We start from the raw sequence: 26,966 nt of genomic DNA on the forward strand, positions 1-26,966 counted from the left end.
CGAGCATCAGGAATGTCAGCTGCTAATTACCCCGCTCCTCTTTTCATTAACCGCCACTTATGTGCGGGACGCTTTAAAACAAACAGAGCGCAGACATAACAAGCCCGCCTTGGAAAGGAAATGGAGATGTTGGTTCCCCCTTTCATATTTATTTTTCCGTGTGACTTCTGTGCGAGCCCGTCCAAGGGTCTCTGCTGCTCCGTAATGGATTTTTTTCCGCATCCTCCTGTGCGCTGCCTCCATCTCTCACATACCCAAGTGGCCAATTCTTCTCCGAGAGAGAATGAGGAACCACTTATTGGATTTGAGGGGATATCCAGCAGGGGAGATAGAGGAGAGGAGAACTCATTGGCTACCAGACCCCGGTCCCTACACGACTATAAATATCCCAGGGCTCCACATCTGCTCAGAGGAGGGAAAACCTGGGGATTCATCAATTGCAATCCTCCCCGTGCACGCTGTGTGCATGCGACAGAGGTTGGTCATACAGTGAGCAAAGGCAGAGGATTAAGCCGCCTTCCAAGTCCACCATAACTCTCCCAGTCTGAGCGGACATGCAGGACGGAGGCAGAGTTCCCATCCTCTCGTCTCTCGTCCGGGTCACCTGAGCTACCGTGGAGCACATTCTTCACACGCTCCAAACCGAACAGCAGAAAAAGTCACTTCCTTCCTCTCCCGATTGGCTGAGCTCTGGCACATACATCAGGCGGTTTTCCTCCCTTCCCTGCCCGCAGGAAAACCAGAGTGTGATGTACACACTCACGGCACGGCTCGAGGCGCGCACACATGTGCATGTGTGTGAATATGCGCCCCGCTGTTTATTTATACAGATAGCGAGGCTCCATTTCTCATGATAGTGAGTCAGAGATAACGCTCTGTATCTGGTTCCCACTTATGGAGGCAGGCCGGGGAAAGGAATGACCTCAGAGCATGTTAGATTGCACCGTGATGTACAACAATCCTGGAGTGCCTGGGCTCTGTTAAGCAGGTTTTTATGTTCCGGAGTGACAGGAACGTATCTGGAAGTACCCAAACAGTGGACTTATCACGCTGAGCAGAGGACAGTTAAAGACACAGACGCTGGCTGCGAGGCATCGTGGTTCAGTTTGGTGACATCCATGGTTACTGGTAGTCACAGCAAGTGCGGTTCAGCTTCGAGCAGCTACGTTTTTTGAGAAATACAACAAAAGGGCAACTGGTGCGTCTGCTTATAGTGCAGCCAAACAAACCAGAATCTGGTGTGAGCAGTCTTCCACACAACAGAAGCAGCAGCGTTGTCTGCTCACTTTATCTGCCCCTGGTTGTTCCACCACTCTCTCTGTGTCTTTTACGAGTGATTTGGAGACAGGATGGGCTGGAGCTAGCTGGCAGAACGCTTACTTCAGTTGATATACCTACATTCGCCATCTTTGATAGAACACCAAAACATTTCAGAACATTTTTTTTTTCTTATTGCAATGTTAATGATGATCAGAGTCGTGGTTACTTTGGATATTTCTCTTCAGAGCCACACAAGACATTATACAATTGTTTTCCCAGGCTCAGCAGTACTGATCTTGATGTGTGTAATGAGGGGAATGCCCCTTTAAACAGTACACAGAATAAAAAATGCTGCACTCATAAATGCAGCTGAAATGAATGGGAGGCAGCAGCCCAAACAGCTGAGTCAAAGCAGTTGGATTGACAGCCGGGGCCCCCAAATACTGGATTTTCTCATTGATCTGCAGCTCCATGACATTTGTTTTACTCGTTACTGCTGTGGTTTTAAGATTCACCGGGCTCCTGCTAAGATCGCCAGTGGTTGGCGTGCCTGAGGAGGAACCGAGGCTTTTCCTCTTCGGCTCAGTACCACGGCCCTGGAAGCCGCCTAGCAACCAGACCGGAGTTTTAAATCAAAATTAAGGCGCTCGTAAAATGACCTCTCAGTATTTCCATTAAAACAATCTCCGTCCATTAGTTTCCTGCTTTTTTCCGTCATTTACACACGGCGACCGCAGCTTTCGGGTCGCGACCTTTTTTTCCTGAGATGAGCTGAATTACATGAATACAACACTTGACCGGACTTGCGAAGGGAGAGCACACACCAGATCAGTGCAAGGACTCAGCATCTCCGCGCGCTGATAAGGATTGGGGAAAGTAACCGCACTTTAAATTCATCTGAGATCGGCGAGATATAAGGTTAAATGTGTCGATGCGGCCCAAAAACACACGGGAGAGATATTTTTGACAAAGGGATGTGGCTTGTTATAAATAGGCCCGTGGAGAAAAGGAGAGAAACAGCACAATAAACATGCCACAAGACCGATGGATTGTCACCTCAGCCTCGTGATTTACAACCTAGTGGCTTCCTGCCTCCATCTCCCTTATTCCCTCAGCACAGGGGAACACAGCGGAGAGTGCACGTGCCAGAGTGTTAAAATAACCTCCCCGCTCTGTAGGGAAGATTTGGACCCCGGCCTAACACTGGCCCACAGCAACCTGGCCCTGTTTAAATGTTTCATACAGGTTTAGTCTGGAGAACGTCCCCTCAGACCACAAGCCCAATTATGCTGCATTCAGATTTACTGTAAATACAAGCTTCCCAACTGGAGAAAAGTATTCAGGTCAACCTCAAGTTGGTGATTATGGTCGGGATAAGTGGGTGATTTTCAGATGTCTCCCAATTGTGTCAACACTCCAACCAGAAATCCTTTTATCCAAATTACTCATAAGACACAAGGAGTAAGGATTTCACAGTAATTGAGACAATTCGGCTCAAATGGTAGAGAAACAATATGGTGCCACTAAAGACCGCACCACTCACAAATTTCATGTGATATCTTTCATCTGTCCCAACCGCATTTTCTGCTGACTAAATTTGTGAGTAAACTTGTATAGGTGATAGAAAGGGATCTGGCAACCTACAAAGAAAATGTTGATCAACTAACAGCGAACTCCTCATTCATTAGCTGGAGACATGGACATAGACAGCCAAGAATTAAGAAGATACACGCTCCACTAGACATGAGTTTGATTAAACAATGTTTACCCACATTTTTGATCTTTGTTAATAATTGTGGAATTGCTGAACTGAAAACCGTAGTCCAACGCATAAACAGTTAAAATAGTTAGCTGAAGTTACTGGATAGCCTAAATGGTTTCAATTGTTAGCTAGAGGTACTGTGTGAACAATTTAACTAGCTAAACTATCAGATACATGGTTGCAATAGCTAGCTAAAAGTAGGCCACTGGAAAAACAGTGTAAATAATTCAAACAATGGATACATTGTCGAAAAAGTTAGCTGAAAATATTGGATAAAGAGTGCAGTTAGCTTAAATGATAGATACATTGTTGAAATAGTAAACAGAAGTATTGAATAAATGGTTAAAATAGTTTTAACGTTTTGTAAAGACAACTAGTAACAAATAGTTTGCTAAATATAGGCTAGGGTCCTGGATAAACAGTGTAAATAGTTTAAAACGAGGGGTAAATAGTTGAAAAGGTTAGCTGACAATATTGGATAAAAGGTTCAATTAACTAAAATAACAGATACAATGCTAAAATAGCCAACTTAAATTATTTGATAAATGGTAAAAACAGTATTGAACAATATCAACAAATGAACTAATGAGAGATATTGAATACATTGCTGCAATAGTTAGCCAAAAGTACTGGAAAAGGAGTGAAAAGAGTTTAAATATTTGAAAAAGTTAGCTGAAAGTATTGTTAAATAGTTGCAATAGTTAGCTTAAAGTAGGCTGCTGGATAAACATTGTAAATAGAACAATGGATACATAGTTGAACCAGTTGACTAAAAGTATTAGATTAATGGTTAAAATAGTTACCAAAAGGTTTCGTATAAACAACTGAACTAACCAAAAGTACTGAATTCATGGTTGGAATAGTTAGCTAAACATAGGCTACTGGATGAACAGTGTAGTCTAACTAGTAAAAACAATGGGCAAATATTTGAAAAAGTTAGATAAAAGAACTGGATAGGGATTAAAAATAACTACAATAATTATTTAAATAGTTAGGTAAAAGCATTATTAAATAGTTTAAATTGTTAGCTTAAAGCAGTGGATAGGCTAGCAGGATGCAACAGTTTGCAACATACTATAGCCTATTGGGTAGAACGTTTAAATAGCTAAAAGTACTGAATAAATGGTTGCAATATTTAGCAAAAATTATTGGATGAACAGTTCAAATAGGTAGCAGTAATATTTAAACGGTTTAACAAAATAGCTGGTTGACCTATTTGAGTAGCTAACACTATCACATAAATGGTCGCAACAGCTAAAAGTTATGGTTAAGTTATTGAAGTAGATATCTAAAGTAAGAGGTAAGCACTTAAAATGAGTAAAAGAGGGCCGCTGGCATGTCTGAAAAAGAAAGATTGATCCTTTGTAACCCTGCAGTGCACCCATTCACTCAGAAGAAAACAGAACAGAGGGAACAGAATTTACTTATCAAGCTTAATGACCGTGGACCTTTTCATCACCTCTCCCATAAACTTGAGGAAATCGACTGGAGGAAGGAAAGGAGCAGCACTCCGGTCATCCTTTTTTCCACACCTACAGCACACTGAGGGAGCGCTCCAGTTCATCACTGGAAACATACGAGGCACAGATACATCACACATTAATAAGACGTTATGAGATTATTGCACAAGAGGATATTTTGACTGCAGTCACATGCGTGCGCGTTCGCTGACGCGGCTGCTAGTCTGTTTATATACTAGCACACACAAACACACACACACACACACACACACACACACACACACACACACACACACAAAGAGGAAGTATTCCCCAGTCAACGCCCCAAGCTCCTGCCAACCAATGGCAGCAGGATGTTCCTCCACCAGGTCATCAGCTCCATGCATTAATTGGTCATTCTAAGGCCTGTTTCCTGCGGCTGTCCCCTCAGGAAACAAACCTCACATTTGATAAAGTGACTGGATTTAAGATTTGGCTGCGTTTTTACATTTAAACTAATGACCTCTGCTGTGGTGTAAGAGGATCAGGTGCAAGAGAGGCCCCGAGAAAATGGGAGGACACTAGCATACGCGCTCTTCTTCCCTGCTCTCCTTTGTGCCTCCCTTTGTCCCGTTCGCTGCCACTTCCTCCCATTTCTTTTTTCACTGCGTTGGAGTACAGAAAGACAACACAAACGGGGCGATAGAAAACGGGTGACACGCAACAAAGATCCCAAGGCGAGATTGTTGCAATTACACGGCATACGTTCCAGAGAGCTGAACCAGCCATACGCCCACTCCCGCCTCCCCTGGACCGCTCCCAGCCCTGCTACAAGAGGATAAATGGGCTGAGATATGCTGGCCATTATGCATTATTATTCATAAGTGAGGGTGTGTTATCGTTGGCACCACCTAGCAGCGGCTGTTTAGAACTTGGAGTGAATAACTCTGGTCATTACTGATTGCACAATTACAAAATGTTGCCGCAGCAGAATGTCAGCTCTTTCTTTTCTTGTGCGTAACAAAGGGTCGATCGTCCACGTACTGAGCGCGACATGCGTCTTACTAGTGTAGCAAATAGTGAAGACATCTGATGTAGACGCAGGTTGTTTCTCAGAGCAGGTACGCGTCACAGTTTGTGGTATTTAGCCTCGTCTGTGCGGGTCAACCAGGCCTGTCAGGGAGCGCCACCGTTCACGTCAGAGTCCCCACAAACAGGCCATTACCACGACCCACATACGTTATTACCGGCTAATCTTAAATTACACTGGCTGATGGCGCATTGCGTGAACTGATGTCACATTGCATTACCTAATGACACGCAGTGTGCAGCGCCGAGAGGGAGCCCGGGCCGCTGCTCCGGCCAGGCTGACTTGGGTGGCTGTTTATGTTGAGGCAGTGCATTCCCCCGTTCGCCAGGCAACCGAACGGTTTACGAGCAGTTACTCACACAAAAGCGCGGGGCGGGCTGATTGCTCAGCTAATTGATCTCCACCAGAGATCACAGAGCTGCGCTCGTAAAGAAAGGGAACGCCTCCCATGACATCACCGCATGCTGCACGGTGAGACAAGGCCTGCAAGTCAAGGGGGAGAGACTTATTCCCACACTGAGGGGAGGCAGTCTGCGGAGAGAGGAGACACACACACACACATATGCAACTACTAATTAACAGTTAGAACGAGCAGCAGAGAGAGTATTCAGCTACCAGTCTAGAGAGGCTGGTGGCACATAGGCGACCATTTTAGACCTTAGATTAAAACACGCGAGCAACATTTGTTCTGCCACAGTATCTACCGTGCAGTGCCGGCGTTAAGATTTCAAAGGACGTTTCCAACCACAGTGTCGACTATTCTCAATATGCACAGGCTAATTCCTGAGAGGTCAGAGGTCAAACTTATCTGCTAACGTTCCCATGGAGCTGATAGGTATTTATTGTCTTTCCCAAGGGCCCGACACAAGGGCTTGAACTCAGATTATCCAGTCAAAGGTCCAATTTGTAAGGATTCCCAACTCGTCAAATACCGACGCATCGGGATGGCGGCCGACCGTCCCAGAGGGTCGGTGTTTGATGGGTTTGGAATGAGATTAAAGAATCACCTTTCTAACAAGCTGGACCTTTAAAGGTGCAGTATGTAGTTCCGGGGAAAAGAAATAAATCAGAAGGGAGAAATAATCACTGACTGATTTCTTTATGCCCAAACAAAAAGCTCTGTCATTTCATTATATCTCAACTTTCGGTTCCTAGAAATCGCACTGTGGTCCCTATTACGTTCTCATGGCAAATGTAACTGCTGCCTGGATTATGTTCGCGGTCAGTGTTTTTTTGGGTGAGCGAAGGACCAAACTTAGTTCACAGTCGCACTCCCGTCTGTGGTTTAAAGTGAAGGAAAGACCGTGGTCCCAGCCAAATGTTAAATAACACGCTCTGCCACAAGTTACTTAGGGTTTAAACCCGACTATCTTTGCGAATGCTCAATCCAGTGCCTCAACACGACCTTAAGAAACGTTAAATCATGCTGCGTGTGTGCCGCAAGACTGTGTATTTTGGCAGGACGAAACAATGAAATATTTGCCAGACATGTAAATGGACATTTCTTCTAATTATGTTGATGCAAAACGTAATCCAGCCTGCATTACGTTTCCCTCAAAATGTATTTTCTGCAGCACTTTAGTTGTGTATAAACATGATTTCTAGCGGAGGGGGTTGTATATTTCATTTCGAACTGGAGCTGCCGTGCTGTTGTTGTGGTTACAGAGATTTGCGAGAACACACAAAGGTCTCTGGTAAAACGTTTCATAATGATCCGCACACAAATGAAGATGTGTTTGCCTTGTTAAATACCCTGTCGTAACGGCATTAACAGCATGCAGCAAAACATTTACCTTCATATCTACCAGACTTAACAGATGTGTGGAAAATGTAAGGCTGGAAGAGCTTTTTGTGTCATAGAATTTTTTCTAGAAGACTTTTTCAGATCTCTGTTGAGTTTCCACTCAGCCTGTCTTCCACCATCTGACCTGTGTGCCAAAACTGGACGGACGCATTGACCAGCAGGTTTTCACGCGGACACGAGAGCGTGCTCAGACCTGGGGCGGCGGAGAAGAGCGAGATGGCTTTAGATAGCCTTTCATGTCGGGGATAACTCAATTCATTAGCTCAGCTTATGGCTTTTCATCTCTTATCTGGTCTCGGGGCACAAAGTGCACTCTTGTGTGGTTTGGCAGCTCTTCAGAGGTGAAAGGTGAGCTGAGTGATGGCTCATTATGTTTCTCTGTGTGCTGTTCTGGTAGCAGAGCAGACACAACTCCCCACAGGGAACAGAGGTGTCGCTGCCAAATTGGCCATGATGGCATCGTTAGATTGATAGCATCTGTTCGAATACCACCGGGCAGATGCAGCTCGACTGCTCTGTTGGCCCCTGCTCTTGAAAGGAATTCTAAAGGTGGACGGTGCTTATTGCTGAAAACAAAAAATAAATCAATGTGATGTTTTGAAGCGTGGTCTGTGGCCTGCTGTATCTGCATCCCTGCCATGCCCGCTTAATTGCTCAGGCTGACTTGTGATGAAGGACGTGTCAGCGGGTCAACACTTCAGATCTGCACACTTGATCTGGTGAGCACACTTGGTTGTTTTACCATGTGGTCCTTCCTCGTGGCTGGCAAACAAATGTTAGAGCCTGAGCATCCAGTTAGTCTACTGAAACCGAATTTAAAAATGTACATTTGCTGAAATACGGGGTGAAAAATATCCAGCAACAACCTCTGGAAGCTAACTGGGATCCAATAAAGAATGTAGAATAAAGCATTCTCCTTTAGAAAGAAGCAGAACGTGCATTATTATACCTTGTTTCTGTTCTTTGCCCTCAGTGTGAACTCTATCTGTGGACTCTTTGCCAGCATTTGCTCTGATTTCTGAGGGTTTTTCACTCCAGCAGCACTTCGTCGACTAATTTTCACGATCACCTTCAGCGAGAAAAAAAAAAACGTTATTTAATGTCTTGCGATGTTTGATGGTTCACCTGTTCCGGTCCCAGAGGGACAACGGAAGAAATCTGAAAAACATTCCCGGACGGACGTCATCGTGTTTACAGAAGCCAAAAAAAGCTTTGTCATCAGCACTTTTCAGCACAAAGGCAGGTGCGGCAAAGTGAACCCAGGATTCTCATTTTTCAAACATCCTCTGTCCTCCAGTATGCGTCTCATTAAAACCACATAACTCCTTGTGTTCCAGCTCGGTTGTTTGTCTTAACCATGCCATCTCGCTTCAGACCTGATCAAAGAGGAAGGTCTTTAAATAATTCTCATATTGGCACACGTCTTGACGCTTTATTTGTTTATGTGACACCACGGTGACGGGGGCTGTTATTGATGAGGCAGTCCTCGGGGGTCGTTGCGCAAAAAAGGCTGCTCGGGCCCTGTGCGAGATAGAAATCTCCCCTGTGCCGGCTCCAGTTCTTTTTCTCTCACTGTTTACATTCTTCGCCTCGAGAGCAATCATCAAAAGCAGTCCGGAAACTCGTAAAAAGGATTCATCATCTGGAGAGCTTGCTGCCGAAAGTTCTTTGTTGTCGTCCTCGCCCTCATCAAAATCACAGCTGCCGCAGTGATGTGTGATCGAAATATTTATTGTGGGAAACGTGCGTCTAATGGAAGGAGTTGCGAGGCGGCTGAGTGGGTGACGGATCATGGCGCTCGCCTTTTATGTTCGTGCGTTACCGAGTCGGACGTGCTTCATCAGAGAAAGTCCGCGAACGCTGTGTGACAGAAACACTTGTTTGCTAAGAGTGTTGGCCCCGATGAAAATGAGTCTCAGTGCACCCTGTTAGAGCCGTGGCAGCTGATACCACTTTCCCATAAACCCCCATTTATGACAGTGATTTATTGAACCTTCAAAGCAGAAAATCGCTTATGATTTACTTCCAGTATTATAATGATATTTTTGTGCCATCTAATTTTAATGGAATATGATGTGATCGCCGACTCTTCATGATGTCTTTATAATCCTGCGGAGGAACTTCTTCCAGGGAATAAAACAGGCACTGACTTTAATCGCCGCCTGATCAGCGTCCTGGTTTTCACACACAAGATTCGGCTTCGTCCTTTCACAGCTTCATTATTCCCTTTTTTTTTTCAGAATGCAACCCACAAATGTCAGTGCAGTTATTTTTTTAATACGTACAGGGCACAGTTATGTCCAATTCATGTTTCATGTGGCCATGAGGATCCGTGTGTCGTAAATGATTGCCATCTGCAAATGTCCGGACATGTGCAGACTTTATGTAGACTATGAAGACGATTTATCTGTAAAATGTCTGACTTTGAACAGCTTTGCCCTGTCATATAATAACCAGCTGAGGTCATAAACATTACTTTTACTTTTTTATGTACTGAAGCACTGCAAACACGGGAGTAAGGTCCCATTGTTCAGGGTATGCCTATTGTAAAACAAAGTGTCATTGCCTGTATAAGTATCCATTGGTTTGTGGACGTAGAAGCCTTGAGTTTGGCATCGCGGCCATCTCGTATTATTTTGGAAACAGAACTGACCATATTTGGGTGAGAGGGTGGCGCTCGGCAGGATGTCCTGATTGGATCTGACTGAGGACCCGCGGACATGCCGTGCTGGCCACTTGTCAGTCAAAAGGCAGCCATGCCTAAAAGCAAGTCTGTTTTTCCTCTGAATGGGACCATCATTCACAAAGTGAACATCATGCTGTGTTGAGGAAGACTTCAAACCGGCGATTGAGACCATAAACTCATTAGTGCTCTGTTTACTCAGGTCGTAACTCGGGTGAGAAGTAGGGTCATTTTCTCATAAGCTTACATACCACAGCAATTCCAGAGAGAATGCAGATTTAAGGCACTTCCAAACTGACTTCACTTTTCAGACTTCGCCCATATCTTACAGAGTCGGCGGTGCAGATTCGTCTCCAGTTTGTAACCTGAATTGACAAAATATCAACACTATAAATTGCGCGCTGTAATCTAACCTGTTCGCTTTCTTTTTTAAACACTGCATATGCACTTCATAGACATTAATGCACTTCTGCGACCTCGCCCACATATACAATAAAGGTGTTACACAAGCTTTGCGTAATCTCTTTATGCTCTGCAGTCGAGTATATTTGATGTAACTTCAACAGCGTGTGTGTGTGTGTGTGAGAGAGAGAGAGAGCTCAGTGAGAGTGAGGCCAACATGTGTACCAGAGCACTAAAAAAACCCCAGAGTTTGCACACGCCTTAAGGAAACATGTGATACTGTCCAACCCGCAGAGACGCTCACAACAAGCGCGGTGTTGTTCCTGAGCGCGTGTGAGTGTCTGAGATATCCGACCACTAAATCAACTGTTGTCATGAAAATATGGCTCCGTAATCTGTTAAGGGCCGAGTGTTGTCTTTGCCTCAGATCACAAGGCTGTGATGAACCCTGTTTGATCTGGCACACATCATCAGCTCATGATAGCGGCGACCGCGCGGGATTACACACAGTGAGAGAGTAATTGATCCTGAACAAACAACAATTGCGGCGGAATCCCATCTTTCTCCATCTCTGGAGGAGCAGCGCATTCTTTTCGGGGCAGATCAAAACCCGGCCTCCAGTCGCTCACATCCACGCACGGTCCACGGTTAAACATCTGACACCTGTTGACAGGGCTGGTAAGCTTTCTGCCGCTGAATTCCTCAAACCACCCGTAACCAGATTTCATTAGAGATCATCATGTACAGACGTTTGATTGTTTCTGAAGTGCGCTCTCCTCCGCAGACGGAGCGAAAAACCGCCTCCGCCGAGCTGTGGGATGCATAATTTTTTACCCAATATGCACACCCACCACGAGCGCTTCCTTCGCTAAGCCTGATAGATGGCACTTGAACATAAATAGATTGGAATAGCATAGCTCTAAGTGGGCCCTTGAAAGCAAATGAAAGCAGACCCAGAAAAGACACCTTGTTACTTTGGACGTCCAGTGCAAAATCACAGGAACCACTCCATTATACATCCAATTTATATTTGGAATTTCTTAAATCAAATTCTATAATGATATGTGTATTTTTTTTTTCCTTTTCCAGTGCTATTTCTCTCTCACTTATCTGAGCAACCGACTGACTTGCATTCATGTCGAACAAGCTACTCCTGGCAAAAAAACATTACAACGCATCATTTCCTGTGGTCCAGATTCACTTACAGACCTGACTCTGTAAGTGGAGGATACACACATAGCAAACATGCAACGCTTCGACAAACAACGAGACCATCAGAGGGTCACCTGTGCCCTGACATTTCAGGGCATTGAATTATTTGGCAAACGAGTGACAGGTGTTGCGAGGGCCATTTGGAGCCTTGTTGCTCTAAACGTGTCTTATCAGCGCCCAAGCTATTGTCGCTGATAGACAGCTACTGCTAGTGCCTGTGTGAGCAGAGCGGGGATGTGTGGATGAGATAGCACAGCGCTCATTAGAAGGGCCTGGGGACAGCTGGGGAGATAGCGCTTATTAGTCTCATGACGCTCTCTCACACACAGGACAGGAGTCAGTTTCTACCTTGAGTGAAGTTGCAAAGAGACAGACTCAGATTGAAATTCACGTCGAAACTGCTGGAAGAGGAGATAAATCACGATGCACGGCCCGCTGTTGTTTTTAAAAATTGCGTTCTTTGAAGTGGCGGCCGCGGTGTTACAGTAAACACCTCTGTCTCTGAATATTTTGGGAAGATTAAAGTACCAGCATCGGCTTTCTGCAGCGCCGAAGTCTAAGAGCATTCCATTTCCTATTCATGAAAAAAAAGCCCCGCTGCATTTCCCCTCACACTTCCCTTAAGTGGAGATAACATCTGGGATAAGAGAGCAGTAAAGAGTAAGAGGGAAAGGGAGGAGGGTTTGTGTGTGTGTGTGTGTGTGTGTGTGTGGTTATGAGTTCTTCAAAGCCTGGTGTAGTGTGTGTTGGATCGTCCCTGGGGAGGGAAGTAAGGGAGATAAGCCTGTGACAGCTGCCAAACACCTGTGTGTGTGTGTGTGTGTGTGTGTGTGTGTGTGTGTGTGTGTGTGCGCGTGTGTGTGTGTGTGTGTGGGCCCCCCGTTCACAAGGAGTCTCTCTGAATCCCAACCACCTGCCAGCTCTGGTCCCTTATGGCAGGTGTGAGTTGGCTCGTACGTGATTCAGACCACTGATGAAGGCGGAGCATATGTGGAGCTCTTATCGGCCGCATCTCCCGATAATAACGTTAAGACGGGCGCGTCGATGGAGAGATTACCGAAATGTGAGGGTCGATCATACGTATGGTGCACGTCTAATTCAGCTCAGTAAAAGAAAAAAAGGGAAAAGCATGAAGAAAAGTAGAGAATGTGGTAGCCCAACATTTTCCGTATAAAAAAAAAAAATTTTGTTTTGAAATAACGAATTACAATCAAAAATTGTGTGGAAGATATAAATGAAAGAATCATTTTCAAGAAATGATTCAAACTCATCTCATTATTAAGAAAGGATATCTCATCATTCTCACTCTTACAATACCTTTCATAGGAGGTCAATTTTATTTCAATCTCCAGTCTATATGAATCTCCACAATGACCTTTTACGGATACAAACATTCATCTTCATAATTACGTTTTTTTTCTCAATGACAGTTTCCTTTAATGTCAGTGTTTTATTTCAAGATGTCAGTTATCCATTTGGCCAGTCACACAGCCCCTGACTCTCAAAGATAGCAAGCTCAACAACTGCTATCAAATGTAAAAACCTGTTCACAACAGCAATGTCAAAGTCCTTCTAAATCCAAACAGAATCCAGCCACTACTCTTCATTTAGCCCAGAAACACCGCGCATGCTACGCTAACTAGCTAGCCTGCTAACGAGGTAGGTTTTTGCATTAGCTTGGATTGTTACCGTTAGGAAAGAGAGTAGCGTTAACTCAGTGGAGGTACATGGTGGCATTTTATATCTCAGAATATCCTCAGAGACAGACACGTGGTAGCCAACAGGAGCTAGCTAATAATGCTAACACTGTTTCCACACTTTGATACATAGTAATGACCTGAGTGCAGCTTTGCTAAATAATAACAGAGAGGTGTAATTAATGTGTTTGTGTGCTGTTTAATGTCAGCAACTTGTTTATTTGTCATCACTTTGACACCGCTGTGGCTCCAGCTAACAAAGGCTAACTGACTTAGCCTGGTCACAGCTGTTGAGCCTGCTAGCTTCAGAGAGGATTGCGAACACAAAAATGGAGGAAGGACTTGAAATGAAAACAAAAACAAAAGCGCGATCTCCAGCAAAACTCTCAGTTTGAAGAATTTTGTAGTAGTAAAATTACTTTTTAGTACTTTCTTTCATTATTTCACAAGTTGTCTGATCATTTAGGACGATCATTTGTTTTCTTTTTACACAATATACGCATATAATTATTCATTTCATACTGGGCTTCCCTGGCAGAAATCATACACATGCATCAGTGCGTGAGGAATATGAACCTTCGGGTCAATATTAACGAGAGAAAATAGCAACGATAATAAATCAGCAGCCTCTCAGATGTGTGGGAGAGCGGAAGAAAGTTTTCCTGCCTGACATCACCGGGGTTCAGAGGTTAAATTCACAAGCAGGTGGCCGGGCGACAGAGAGCCTGAACCAGGACGTTTCTTTTAGAGGCTCCATTATTCTCGAGCCAGACCAAAGCCGGCCGAGCCACGCCATCTGTTTCTGTAACCTGTTGTCTGTCTCAATGTCACACACTCACACCGGGAGATTCAGATTGGTGTCGTTTCATTTTCTCAGGATCTCAACTGGCTGCAGTTGGCCCTGAACCGCAACGGCAAATTGGAGGGTCTGTAAATATTGTGTGTTGAGTTCATTGCTGTCAGAAAACAAGTTCAAATTTCCAAAATGTCAGCTTGGTCGGGAGCAAAGAAAAACAGCGCTGTTTTGGAGCGCGATGACGCTGCATTTGCTGCATATGAGTCGGAGAGTTTAGAGTTTCTCCGCTGACGGGGGACTGTGTAACCATGCAACTGGAGGGAAAACACGAAAATCAGCAAAACTGGAGTGACATGGTTTCCACATGGCAACCGTGCCACATGGAATTGTTTAAATAACGAATGTATAATTTCGCTAAAAGGCATTATGACTAACTGATCTGCAGAATGTCAGACTCTCACCCTCCCTCTCTGCTCTCTCCCCAGCGTGCCACTGTAACCTGCACGCCCGTCGCTGCCGATTCAACATGGAGCTGTACAAGCTGTCGGGCCGCAGAAGTGGCGGCGTCTGTCTCAACTGTCGCCACAACACGGCGGGGCGCCACTGCCACTACTGCAAGGAGGGTTACTACAGGGACATGACCAAGTCCATCTCTCATCGGAGGGCTTGCAAAGGTAACAGGACGTGACCAAGGCGGGAGGTTCTAACATCGTCCGCGCACGGTGACCGCTGCCCTCAAAGTGCACTGCTTATTAAATAAAAGAATGTGGTCACGGATTCAGCACTTTCCTCGAACAGGGAGGGTTACAGTAATGTTTCAAACACGTGCTTTTCACCAGTGCTCTGTTTCAAGTGGTGGAAAGTGACCAAGTCAATTTACTCTACAGTTCTGATGTACTAATTCTTAACTCAAGTTTGCTTTGTGTTACTCTAAACTTCTACTCCTAGTATTATCTGTAGTTACTATATTTTGTACAATTACATGAAAACCCTTTATAATGCAATTCACTGGCAATCCCTGTATGGCTTGTGACACTGTAAAATCTGACTTTACTTTAAACCTCAAAATAACCACGTAAAGTAGATTCGTCATTTTACGTTGTTCAAACTTTTCAGCATTTAAAACTTGAATATTTTCTCTTCTTAACTTGACAATTCTGAGGTAACTGGTTTTACTTACTTCTAAAAGAAATGTCAACTTCTAAAACGTACAATGTGTTTGTCAGGTAACCTAGTTTCTTAAATGTATGTACACTGTGACATACACTGTAAGTTTAAGTTGTACCAGCTGAAAAGCTTTTAACATCTCAGAGAATTATTAGTCTCTTGTACTTGGTAATCAGTTTTCCAAGATCACCTTGTCAGTCTCATTTTTTAGCAATTCCATCAAATAGGAAACAACAAAGATTAAAGAAACATCCAAAATATGAACTTTAAGTTGTCTATATACTATAAAAAAAGAACTATATCTTTCTTCTTAATCATCTCACGAACCCTCCCATTTCCCATTTGACCCCTTTGATGGGACCTGAAAATGCTACTTGCAAGTCAATGCATCAGCATGAACAATCAAATAACATGATATATAATACCAGCTCAGTCACAGGGTCCAATTGTTTTCTGCATAACAACCACTACTTGGGTACATTTACGAAGAACTTTCCTCTTTTGTTGATTCTGGTGGGCTCTTAGAACAAAAAGACGATGATGGCGAAACAAAGTAAACTTTGTTTTAGTGCCAGCAGGCTCCAGAGCTCCAGCTTCTATCCTCTGTTAGACTCCTTCTCACCACTCTGCCATTTCAAAAAATTACACTTAAAAAGAATTCTTAAAAAGAAAAAAAAAAAAGTTGTGTAGAAAAGCGCCCACCTGTCTGGGCGTCTGTGAGCTGACCCGTGCAGCCTCTCAGCTATCTGAGGTCCTCTGTGGTTCCCTGACAAGACAAGCATAACAACCAGAACCGAGGTGTGAGCTGACGCACCCAGCGGAGCAGTGGAAACAACTCGCTAATCGTCCCTCTCCGCTATTCAGACTCGCGGCACACACAGGTGTGAGCACATACGTCAGGTTCGAGAGCAGGCGGCCGAGGATTAATGTGCGGGGGGAACAAAAGCCGGGCTCCTTCTGTCTCGCAGCTCCTCGGGGGGATAAAGACGGGCTCCTGAGCAAACAAGCTGCTGTCACTCAGTCAGTCCGTCTGCACACTCACCGGCAAAATATCCCATGGATGCACTGAATACTTGAGCATATCCATGCCTGTCTCTGTCTGTGTGACAGTGTGTTTGCTTACCAGCGCTGACGAACACTAACGTTAATGCGAGCTGACAGTTGTTGTTTCTACAGGGACAGCCTGTTTACAGTCTGTTCAAAATGGGGAAAATTAACCTTAAACTTTTCATATGTTACTAAACAATGTTGGACGCTGTTGCGCACTCGCGTCCCAATTTCTTACCACATAATAATGACAAATGAGGGAGTCTGGGCACACACACACATATTGTGGTCTTGAGCAATATCCACCGCCGAGCTGTGATTGGCTGGCGACGGGGTGTCAGGATGCCTATCCTCCGGTGCCCCTGTCCTCGGTGCACCGCTGGCTGTTCACACACAGGAACGGCAACATGATATTTCCGACTGCATGCCACAACAGTCCTCCCCCTCCCAACTCACTCTGACTCATTCGACATCGCATGAAATGAAAAAAAAAAATACAAGCAGACGCGAGCGACAGGGCCTGTTGTAGCGTTTTCTTCTTTATATCAGAGACAGTCAGAGATCACTTTCAAACAGAGAGCTGGGACTCAACACAAGCTTGATACATCATTTGTAACTCGCTGAAAAAAGACGACAACTGTTTCTTTGCAAGCTGAACTCTGCCAGCTTAAACATTTCGCAAGCTATACTTTGGGAGTGGTTAGGTTCAGGGGGACGAAGCTGGGAGCAGGCCAGCGTAACACTTTGCCTAATGATGTTGCAACATCCATAGATCTCTGCAAAGTCTTTCCAAACAGCTGGATCGGCACCCTGAAAAAGTTCGAGCCCCTCTTCCGATCCCCACACGTACCCGGCTCGGGGCTCTGGGATCGAACCCAGACGGCCTGATTGCTGCCTCTCTCCTCAGGTGACAAAAGCAGGGTGATGTGACATCAGTTAGAAACCGCTATATTTATTGTTCAAATCAGCCAACCATCCCACTCTGCTGTTGTTGGACAGGAAATACAGCGGCGTGCCAGCACAGCCAGGAGGAAGTCTGCTTTCATTCCCCATTCCTTTAACCCCCCCTCCCTCGCCGACACGCCACATCTCAACAAAATGTCCTCTCAACGATTTGCTTAATAGTTAGAAGTGAAAATGTTAAAAAAAAGAAAAAAAAAAAAGAAACGGCTCCTCACACCATACAGCGGCTACATCTCCTGAGGCCGCATGGAATGCCTCATGCTTTATTTCCCAGATTAACAACTTCACCCCTCATCAAGCGCAGTGTAAACACGGCTCTTGGAGAACCACAGTGCACGCCCCCCCCGCCCCTCACAGTTTGTTTTTTTTCCCCCCGTCCCCTCGTACGTTTGGCAGTCTGAGCCTTTAACTAGGCACAGCGATTCCACAGAGATGAGGCTGGTACATGGTTCACTGCACCGCACTCCTCCGATCCCCTCAGCGACCATTCGGCCCCGCAGGCCCCCCCAACCACAGGTGGAAATTAATTAATGTGTCCGGGTTGCTGTGGGTTTTGTATTCGGGGACTGCAGCGGTATGAAATACTGTCAGTCTACCTGACATTACCAAAGCGTTCTTATATTTTATTGCTTAGACAGTTTATTCAGTCCATTTAGTGAAGAGTAAATCGAACAATGTGCAGCTTCTTAAAGGAGCAGTGTGACATTTTAAAAACATTTAATTATTTGCTTTTTTTTTTTTTTTTTTTTTTGCCAAAACCCCTCTCATCTGTACGGTAAATATGAAGCTATAGCCAACAGATCTTTAGCTTAGCACAAAGGCTGTTTGGAGTAGTGCTGGCCAATCTTAAATATGATTGGCTACCTGCCCAATGAGAGGCAGGACCTTAGCTTGGGTGAGTTTAATTGGACCCACTCTGTTGTGTTGTAAGTTCTGGGACAGTTTACTTCTTACATCTTTTAAATGCACTAACTGTCGCTTTAGACAAAAAGAATCATCTAAGTTATTGTGATTTTATGTTGAATAAGTATGTAGGACGGCGACTTCATAATGTTGGATTCTATGTATAAAATCTGATTGTTCTGGTCGCACCCTAAAATATTTGTAAGAGCTGATGCCCATACATGATCACCGTTGAACTGAGTTTACGTTTCAGATTCTTATTTCACTGATATTTGGGAGGTAATCACACTACAGCAGCCAGAGATACTGTTAGAGGTGCCGACGCCGTGATGTCACCGATCACTTTATTGCATTTTAAGTTTTCCATTAAACACCTCATTTTCATGTAAAGATCTGGCTCGTGTTTAACTCTCAAAGGAGATGACCTGGATCCCGAAAAATTTCACAGTTTGGTTTAATTCTCCAACTGTGCGCGGAGCTTTGTTTTTTTTTTTTGTTTTTTTTTTACAATGCACCATCGAGACGAAGAAAAACAAAGAAGTTAGATTTAATAAGCGTCTTTTTAATGCCCGCGAAGCTCCATAAATTCCGACTAAAAGCAACTCCAACCTCCTCTGGACCACTTCAAGCAGATTTCAAATGACTCTGCTGGTACATCGAACACATGGAGGGCTAATAGAGACTCTGGGCTTCCACTTCAAACACTGGCTTTATGGTAAACGTTTGGCACACACACACACACACACACACACACACACACACACACAGACAGAGAGAGAGAGAGAGAGCAAGAGAGAGAGCGAATTTCTCACATTTAACTTGCGATCGCCCTAACTAACAGCTTAAACAGACTTTGAAGTGAGCTCCACTCGTCCATTAATGGGAAACATTATTCAGGCGGTATTTGCAGGGAGCTCTTTGCCCAACAGCTTTACATTGGAAACTCGATCTGAAGAGCACACAGTGTGTCTGATCACGACGGTGGAGAGGACACAAAGCCGGCTCTCAAGGAGCTCAAAGACACATTCGCTGCTAAACACACACACACACACACACACATATCGACATACATTTTGTGTTACCCACAGTAGAGTGATGCTGTGCGGCGAGAGGGAAATATAATTAATCAAGTTATTTACTCTTCTGCGTGCCTTCCAGGGCAGACCTAATGAAGAATCCTCAGCTCGTAATGGGTGGAGGGAAGCAGGGTAATTTGATTGAGGTTTTTTGCTGGTGCTAGGCCCAGTTCCCCATCTGTGATGGTCTGGAGGGAAAGCACAGCCTGCTCTAATGTGAGTGATTTCTCACAAGGTTTTACTGCTAAGATTACTTTTTATTGTATGGAATACGTAGAGTCAGCAGCCGAGGACAGACCAGAAGACATGCTGCAGTCATTTGAAAGCCGATATTTGTTTTCTAGCAGCGCCTGGTTTTGTAAACCGCTCGTGTTCGCATTTTTCACATTGCAAGTTGTTTACGCGGCTGCAGTCGGGCCTGATGTTCCCCCGCTATTATATTTTCTCCCTTCTCCCTCCACAGCATGCGATTGCCATCCGGTTGGAGCAGCGGGGAAGACGTGCAACCAGACAACAGGTCAATGCCCCTGCAAGGACGGAGTGACCGGGATCACCTGTAACCGCTGCGCCAAGGGCTACCAGCAGAGCCGCTCTCCCATCGCCCCCTGCATCAGTAAGGCCGGCTCGTACCACCTCTACATACAATCACCCGATCACGAGGATAGTAATCCATGTTCACTGCACAAGCAACAACTTCTTTCAGGGCATCTGGTACATTGTAACTTCAAATAGTTTACACAGTTTTATTAATGTTAACAAACCAGTGTTCTTTATAGATCAGTAATGATAAACCTACCATAAGAAATCTTTTCGGTTGCCAAGTTGTGGAAAGATCAATTTGGCTGGAGTACATCCTTTTGTTTGCCATGAAGGCTGATATAGCTCGTACATTCAATACCAATTTATCAAATGATTTACTTGAAGGTGGAAGTTTTCAACACACAACATTGTTATGATATAATGAGCTTGTTTGTACTTAGCACCTACATTACATCTGACAAATTGTTACAAACCTTGTTTTGCATTTATGACAGTGGTGTTGCACTCAGAAACTGAAGGGGGGGGAGGGGGCAAATTGTAAAATGCTGGTACCCTGCTGCTGAAAGCTGAAGAGTTCAGCTACACACACACGCTTAAGGACCAATCACACCAGAAAGGTTTGCTCAAAAATGAATGTGTACGTCTTTTCCAAATATTTGGTATCGGAGCTCGGTGATGCAGTGACTACTTCTCTGGCAAACTACGTCGGTGACAAAGGTTCCTTCCTCCAGCCCCTCTCCGAGAGGTTTTGTTTATCATTGTACACCGTATTGTTCAATAAAAAGTTATTAAAGAGGCCAAATAAAGTGAGCATACACATTAGTTTAGCTTGGTCGCTAACAGGACAATAAGCTCACACAGTTTATTCAAAGGATGTCGTACCATTGACTCCTGTCATCTACTCTCTGCATCCCATTGCCCTTTTGAGAAGCAGTTTATTCTCTGTCTGAGGAAAGCTTACCGCCCTGCTTTCAAAGAATGCAAATTTAAATCAGTGCATCTATTAAGTGTTTGGGATCCATTAAGATGAATTGAGACACACATTAATAGATGTTATAAATTGCTGATACGACAGTGTCGACAGTTTAGACAAATCCTCCCGTCCAAGCTGCGATACCTGGACTCTGTCAGCAAAAGCAAATCCTGATAAGTCCCTCTGTATCTCAGGACAAGACCCGAAAAAGGACAAGAGGACATGCTTGTTATGCACGGATGCATGGCTCACACTCATCTTGTGTTATTTTTGAGATATTTTGGACAGATATTTTGGCTGTTTAAAGCAGAGCCTGGATAAACAGACCATTAGAGCTCGCCTAACATGGCCTTGTGTGCCTTCAGCACCATTAACAGTCCGTCTCACAATAAATCCCCAGAACGAGTCCAAGGGAATGATGGCTGATATGTTTATTGGCTGTATCTGCTGCCTGCAGATTCCAGGCCCTCTGCAATAAACGCCAACGCCTCACGGAAACAGAGATGGGTCGCTACTAGCTGCTTTAGCCGAGGAGCATCAAGTAGCTGGCTGGCACGGACAGATAAGATAAGTGATGTCTGGCAGGACGCGTACACGCCACCAGTTGTCCACCCTATTGCTCGGGTTGACACATCTGATAAAGTCATGTGTGGAGATTGGACACGGTCTCCGTGGACTCGGGAGTGATATGTTTGGCACGGATCCACAGCGATAATTTAAACCTGTGAACCTGCTGGAACAGGGTTCCCTTAATTTTGTTGGGAAGCTAACAAATGTGGTGTAAAAGTTGGAGGACGTGGGGCTCTCGAAGAGGAGAATATATTTGGTTTCTCGTATATTTTTTGAGATAATGTCTTTTGGTTTAATAGAACGATATTAAATGTTTGTGATATCTAGCTCCCTGCCAGCTATGACTTTAACAAGACCGGCGGCCTTGGCTCCCCGCGCTTACAACATACCACAATCAGGAGGGAGCGGAGCATTAGCAGGAAACTCACAGTCTTGATGCACATGTTTTTAGCACATCTGCGTGTCAGAATCAGCTTTCATTAACGAGACATCCTGTTAGATCCATCCCTAAGTGTAATGCATATGGACTCCGAGGTTCTCGCGTGCTCTTCGGAGAATAGCCAGGAAATTGGGCTACATTTATTCCTCATCACAATAAGTTTTATCCTGTGCGCGTTGCAAGGTGATGACATTTGAAAATCTGAATCTATTCCTCTCTCTGTCACAGAGATCCCAGTGGCATCTCCGACGGCGTCTTACAGCAGCTACGAGGAGCCGTCAGGTCAGTAACGCATCGTATGTTCTTCTGATTTTAGAATAAACAACACAAAAGGTCTCTTGGGTTAAAGGAGCACTATGTAGGTTTTGGGAAGAAATTTTAATCAGAAGAAAAAGATTGAGTGATTTTTAATGCCTAAACTAAATCTCTTTGTTTCCATGACTGAATAAACTAAAAACAAACTGACCTCAAAGGACAACAAAACTTCATACTGGTTAATTTTGTTTGTATTTGGCGGACCCTGCCACCTCTCTAGCTTCAAGCAGTGTTCTGTGGACCTTATTTTCCTCTGGGAACAGCTTGTTTATTGAGTTATGGAGAAAATAAATATTTCTGAGTTTGTGTCATTATCTCATTTATATTGTAAACATTGAAATTCTTGGTTTGGATTTCTGAAGTGCCCCTTTAAAGTCGTATTTTTATGATACGTTCCAACTTCAAGCTCACCTGCACGATTAAGTGTTATTTCTCTTTTTATGTGTTCTTCATGTAACTGCTCCTTCGTGCAGGTGACTGTACATTTCTCGCACATGCAAGTTTTTCCATCTGCTCACAGCCCCCCAAACCCCCCCCCCCCCAACTAAACACAAGTCAGTGAGGTCTGACTGCCGCTGATGTAAACTCCAGATATTTTTGCTAGTTCTCCCTGTGGCCTCGTTGCCTGTATTCCCAGCCTGCCCCAGCAGCCTCCCCAGGGTTTCGGCCCTAATCTGATTACATGCTTCATTTGCACCAGTTTGTATTTCAATCTAGGCTAGCTGCGCTGACAGTGAAGCCCTGCCCGAAAACCCCTATTGTTCGTGTGCTCTGACATGGGTCTCCATGTTGGGCTGCTGACATTAGATGATCGAAATATTTACCTGCAGCTTCAGTCTAATTTCTGTATCTGTCTTTTACTGGCTGACTGGGGTGACTGTTCATAAATGAAATAAGACAGGGACAAACAGGCTGTAAACCTGTTGACTCGGAGGTTTAGGTATTTATTAAATTAGGGTAAATCAATTAGTTTTTACCATGATAAAGGTTTAGTTAAATAGGCTGAGTCACCCCCGATCATCGATCAGTGTCTGATGAGAGTGGCGCCAGTGACTTCATTCAGCTTTGTTGTGAGTCCCACTTCCTACTATAGTGACTGCCGAGGCTGTGTGGAGTTTGGACTCCTGTCAGAAAACTCCACACAGTCACCACCCTCCAAATTAGGAGCAGTGTGGTCCCCAGGGACCCCGCAGAATGAACGTGGCACTGCTGCAGAGACACACAAAGGGGGCGTTTGTCCTCGCAGCAGGAGATTGGACCTTAATGAGCGCTGCGGGTGTAATGGCCCAGTGCGGCGATTGCGCTAGGGGGCTAATGGGCAACGTCAGCTATCAAAGGGAGGTATGATAAAGGCCCCCAGGGGCCAGCGGGAGATAAAGAGGCCCCCCGCCCTCAGCACTTCATTTACATGGAAATCAGGCGTGCTCGATATGGACTCGTCAAATTCATTTACTTTGGGATTTCCTCTTTTCTTATTTCTCCCGCCAGCCGGGAAAGCAGCCCCGGCATTCCACCAGAAATGCTTTCTCTACATACATGAATTCGATCCTCATCCCACGTCCCAAACCGCTCTCTTTTTTTTTTTTTTTTTTTTTGAGAGGGAGGAGAGGGGCGTTTTTTTCTTCCTCAATCATTACCCAGGCAACCTCATTCACACGGAGTATAATGGGAAAGAAAGGGGAAGACTGGACAGAGGGCTGGAAGAAATAATGAAGTTTGTCCATATTCAGGCAAGCTGAAAGGTCCCCCCTCTCTCTCAACTGCCCCCTCCTTTCTCTTCAGACTGCCCAGCCCCGCTTTCCCACCCCCCCACCCCCCAGAAAAGAGCACAAGGCTTATTGCTCTGGGAGAGGCGGAGAGGCGGAGAGGCGGGGGGGGGGGGGGGGCTAACACTCTCGGAGATGATCTGGTTCCAATTTGTGTCAGTCAGTGGAAAGCGTAGGGAACAAATGATTTCAATTTTCAGTTTGGCCTCTTGTCCCACCAACACCCCCTCATTACAAAGGTACCTGGCGCGGTGACAGCGCGACAGCAGTGGCCATCGATAAAGCCCTCTGGCGAGCTAACCCAGGTGCACACACACACGGGTGTAAAGGATGCATCGCAAAGACATTAATCACAAGGCTTCCTGGGGACCGCAGAACATTTAGTCTCCTATCTCATGCTGTCTGGACGCCGCTCAGGGTTCCCCGCTAATTTTCGGTAGGTCACTAGCTAATTTTCCCCCGTGACCTCCTTTTGTGCCGGGCTGACCTCCGTCGCCCTCGGAGCGTACACAATGCATGCCAGGACACTGACGAGGGAGCAGGCTAGAGTGGAAGAGTTGGGAGGAGTATAGTAGGGGTGTGTTGACGGACACAGGAGGATCTGTGTATGCCATAATCCATTTCACAGTGGCACTTTGAAGGCATCTCAGAGACTCCGGGGGCACAAATAGTGTGACGCAAGGGACCACATTTAAAGACTGATGATGCTGAAACACAACTCTAATAGCAGCCATCTAACTTTGACTCTGTCTCTTCCTCCCATCCTTTTTTTTCCCCCCTAGATTGCGAATCCCACTGTAAAGCTTCCAAGGGAAAGATGAAGATCACCATGAAGAAGTACTGTAAAAAAGACTACGGTGAGTGAGTCCGATATGCAGGAATGTGTGCCGCCAGACGTCAGCCAGCAGTCAAGAGGTCAGACGTCTCAATTAATCAAACCCCGGGCAGAGCCAATCCACGCCCTGGTTTTCTGTGATGGCTTACTTAAACAGCCGGAGGCGGTGTCCTCGAATTCAGATCGATCTGAAAACATTTATTTTTTGTCTTTTGTTGGGCTTCCACACACATCAGGCCGACAGTTCCCATCCCTCAGAAACGCGAGCCTTTCAGGACATTTGACCGCCGGCCAACGCTCTGTCGCTTGTAACTGCTCGTTACTTATGCTGACACAGCTGACGTGATGGCACGGAACAGGTGTTTTCATTGACATCTCTCCGGTTTTCTGTCATCGAGTGGCAGCACGAGTATAACACCGAGTCATGTGAGGGGCCTTGCACAAATGCAGCAGGTATCATTTAGCCTCGATCAGATTACTATTGAATGCCTGAACAGCCATGCAGCAGTGGAAATACACTCCAGAGACGGGCCGGGCCGTACACCTGTATTATGTGACCATTTATCTATTGTGAAACACAGATCACAGAGAGGGATGGAAGAAACAGAATGGAGCCAAGCCCTGCTGTGATCAAACAGAATCTTAACTTGTCTGTCTGAAATGATCTATGGATTTATATTTATTTGTATCACATGCTCCTCAGATGGTCCCATGTCCAGAGTTGTAGAAACAAAGATGATGTGTTCTAATGCAAAGTGATCTTCTTCCAGATGTGCTGCTGCACCAGTAGATTCTCTAACACTGCTAATGTATCACTTTACCTGACGTGTTATCATTTAAATGCTGATATATAACTAATCTAGGTAACTTTACGTGGACAGTAATTAACAGTTACAACCTAGTACCACGTCTCAAATTGCATGTGAGCATAAAAAGTTGACATGCACTACGTCAACCCCGCATTTGCTTTCGTCCGCCATGTTTCTGTTTTCATGATGTCAAAGTCGGCACGTCCTGTACCAAAATTTCCGGCGACTTTCCAAGGTCATTTTCCAACTTGAGGGGGCGTTCATTTGAATTTTCCCAGCCGGCAACTCATTTTTCTCATTATCCCGACACCACATGAATGTACTATTAGCCACGGTCCTTACCAGATGTTCATGGTAAGGAGTGGGGTTGTCTGCTAACTGAAGCAAAGGAAAGAAAAGACTTTCCCAGTGCAATGGAGTTTCCCATTTTGTGAAAATACCTAAAAGTGAGGAAGCGTGGATAGAACGCGGTTTGACAAAATACACTGATTTGCTTTCTTGACGAGAGTTAGGTGAGAAGGTAGATACCACTTTCATACCTGCCAGGTAAACATGCAGCTGGTGTCGGTAGCTACTTAGCTTAGCTTAGCATAAAGACAGTTTGCCAGAGGTGAGCGATTTTGTCATCCAACACTCGGCAAGAGAGCAAACACATATTTCTCAAAAGTATTCCTTTTTAACTTACTGAGTAGCCTACAACTGACCAACAACAATTTGTTTCTGGCAGCTCACACACATGAAATATGAACAAAGCTAAATATTTCTTTAAGGTCTTGTTTAAAAATCAACCTCGCTCATCAAATTGCTGTCCTCGAGTGAAAGCCTTCGCACCTCCTGGGTCGCGTCCACTTTACCCGCCCCGCAGCGCCTCCTCTCTTGGCCAGTCGTAAAAGAGTCAGAGTGTGGATGTCTGAACGACGGTGAACACATGGTAGACTTGCACCCCTGTGGACACTGTAGAGCCCGTAGAAGAGGAACAGACTGCAGGAGTAATGGTGGAAAAGCTTTGTCCAGCACAGTCAGCCTGAGGCATTTGGCAGAAACCTTTAGCCGTCTCAGAGCAAATCCCAAACTGATAAGAGAAGCCAAAACACACAGCAAACACATTATGTTGTTACTGAATCCGCAGAACAAGTGCCGCGGCTCAAACACATCTAACAGAGCCGCGGCAGGCAAATAAATATCACGTTACGGGGTCTGAAACGAAATTATTGGAACCGCCGACCAATAACTTAGCACAAGGAGGACACCTGATGTCGTATGATTGATGATGCCGATCCATTATACCTCAAACACAAAACCACAACACTCGAGGAGCATCATACCTGTAATTCCAACCCAGGAGGATACAGGGCCATAACAGAGGCAGCAGTCGATTATGTTTTCTTCATCGCACTGTCCCACTGTGTAGCTCTACT

The 26,966-nt window shown here is 45.0% G+C and overlaps 1 protein-coding gene across 2 annotated transcripts in view; it reads left to right on the plus strand.

Annotated features, from left to right (window-relative positions):
- ntn1b (netrin 1b) overlaps window positions 1-26,966 on the plus strand; it is a 45,881-nt gene that overhangs the window by 11,215 nt on the left and 7,700 nt on the right. For both annotated transcript variants that reach the window (XM_030408694.1, XM_030408695.1), the window contains exons 3-6: window positions 14,631-14,819; window positions 19,765-19,914; window positions 22,052-22,105; window positions 24,687-24,761. In XM_030408694.1, coding sequence (XP_030264554.1) covers window positions 14,631-14,819; window positions 19,765-19,914; window positions 22,052-22,105; window positions 24,687-24,761 — 468 coding nt within the window. The remainder of the gene's footprint in view (window positions 1-14,630; window positions 14,820-19,764; window positions 19,915-22,051; window positions 22,106-24,686; window positions 24,762-26,966) is intronic.

This window comes from Sparus aurata, chromosome 23, assembly GCF_900880675.1.
Source record: "Sparus aurata chromosome 23, fSpaAur1.1, whole genome shotgun sequence".
Taxonomy (NCBI): Eukaryota; Metazoa; Chordata; class Actinopteri; order Spariformes; family Sparidae; genus Sparus; species Sparus aurata.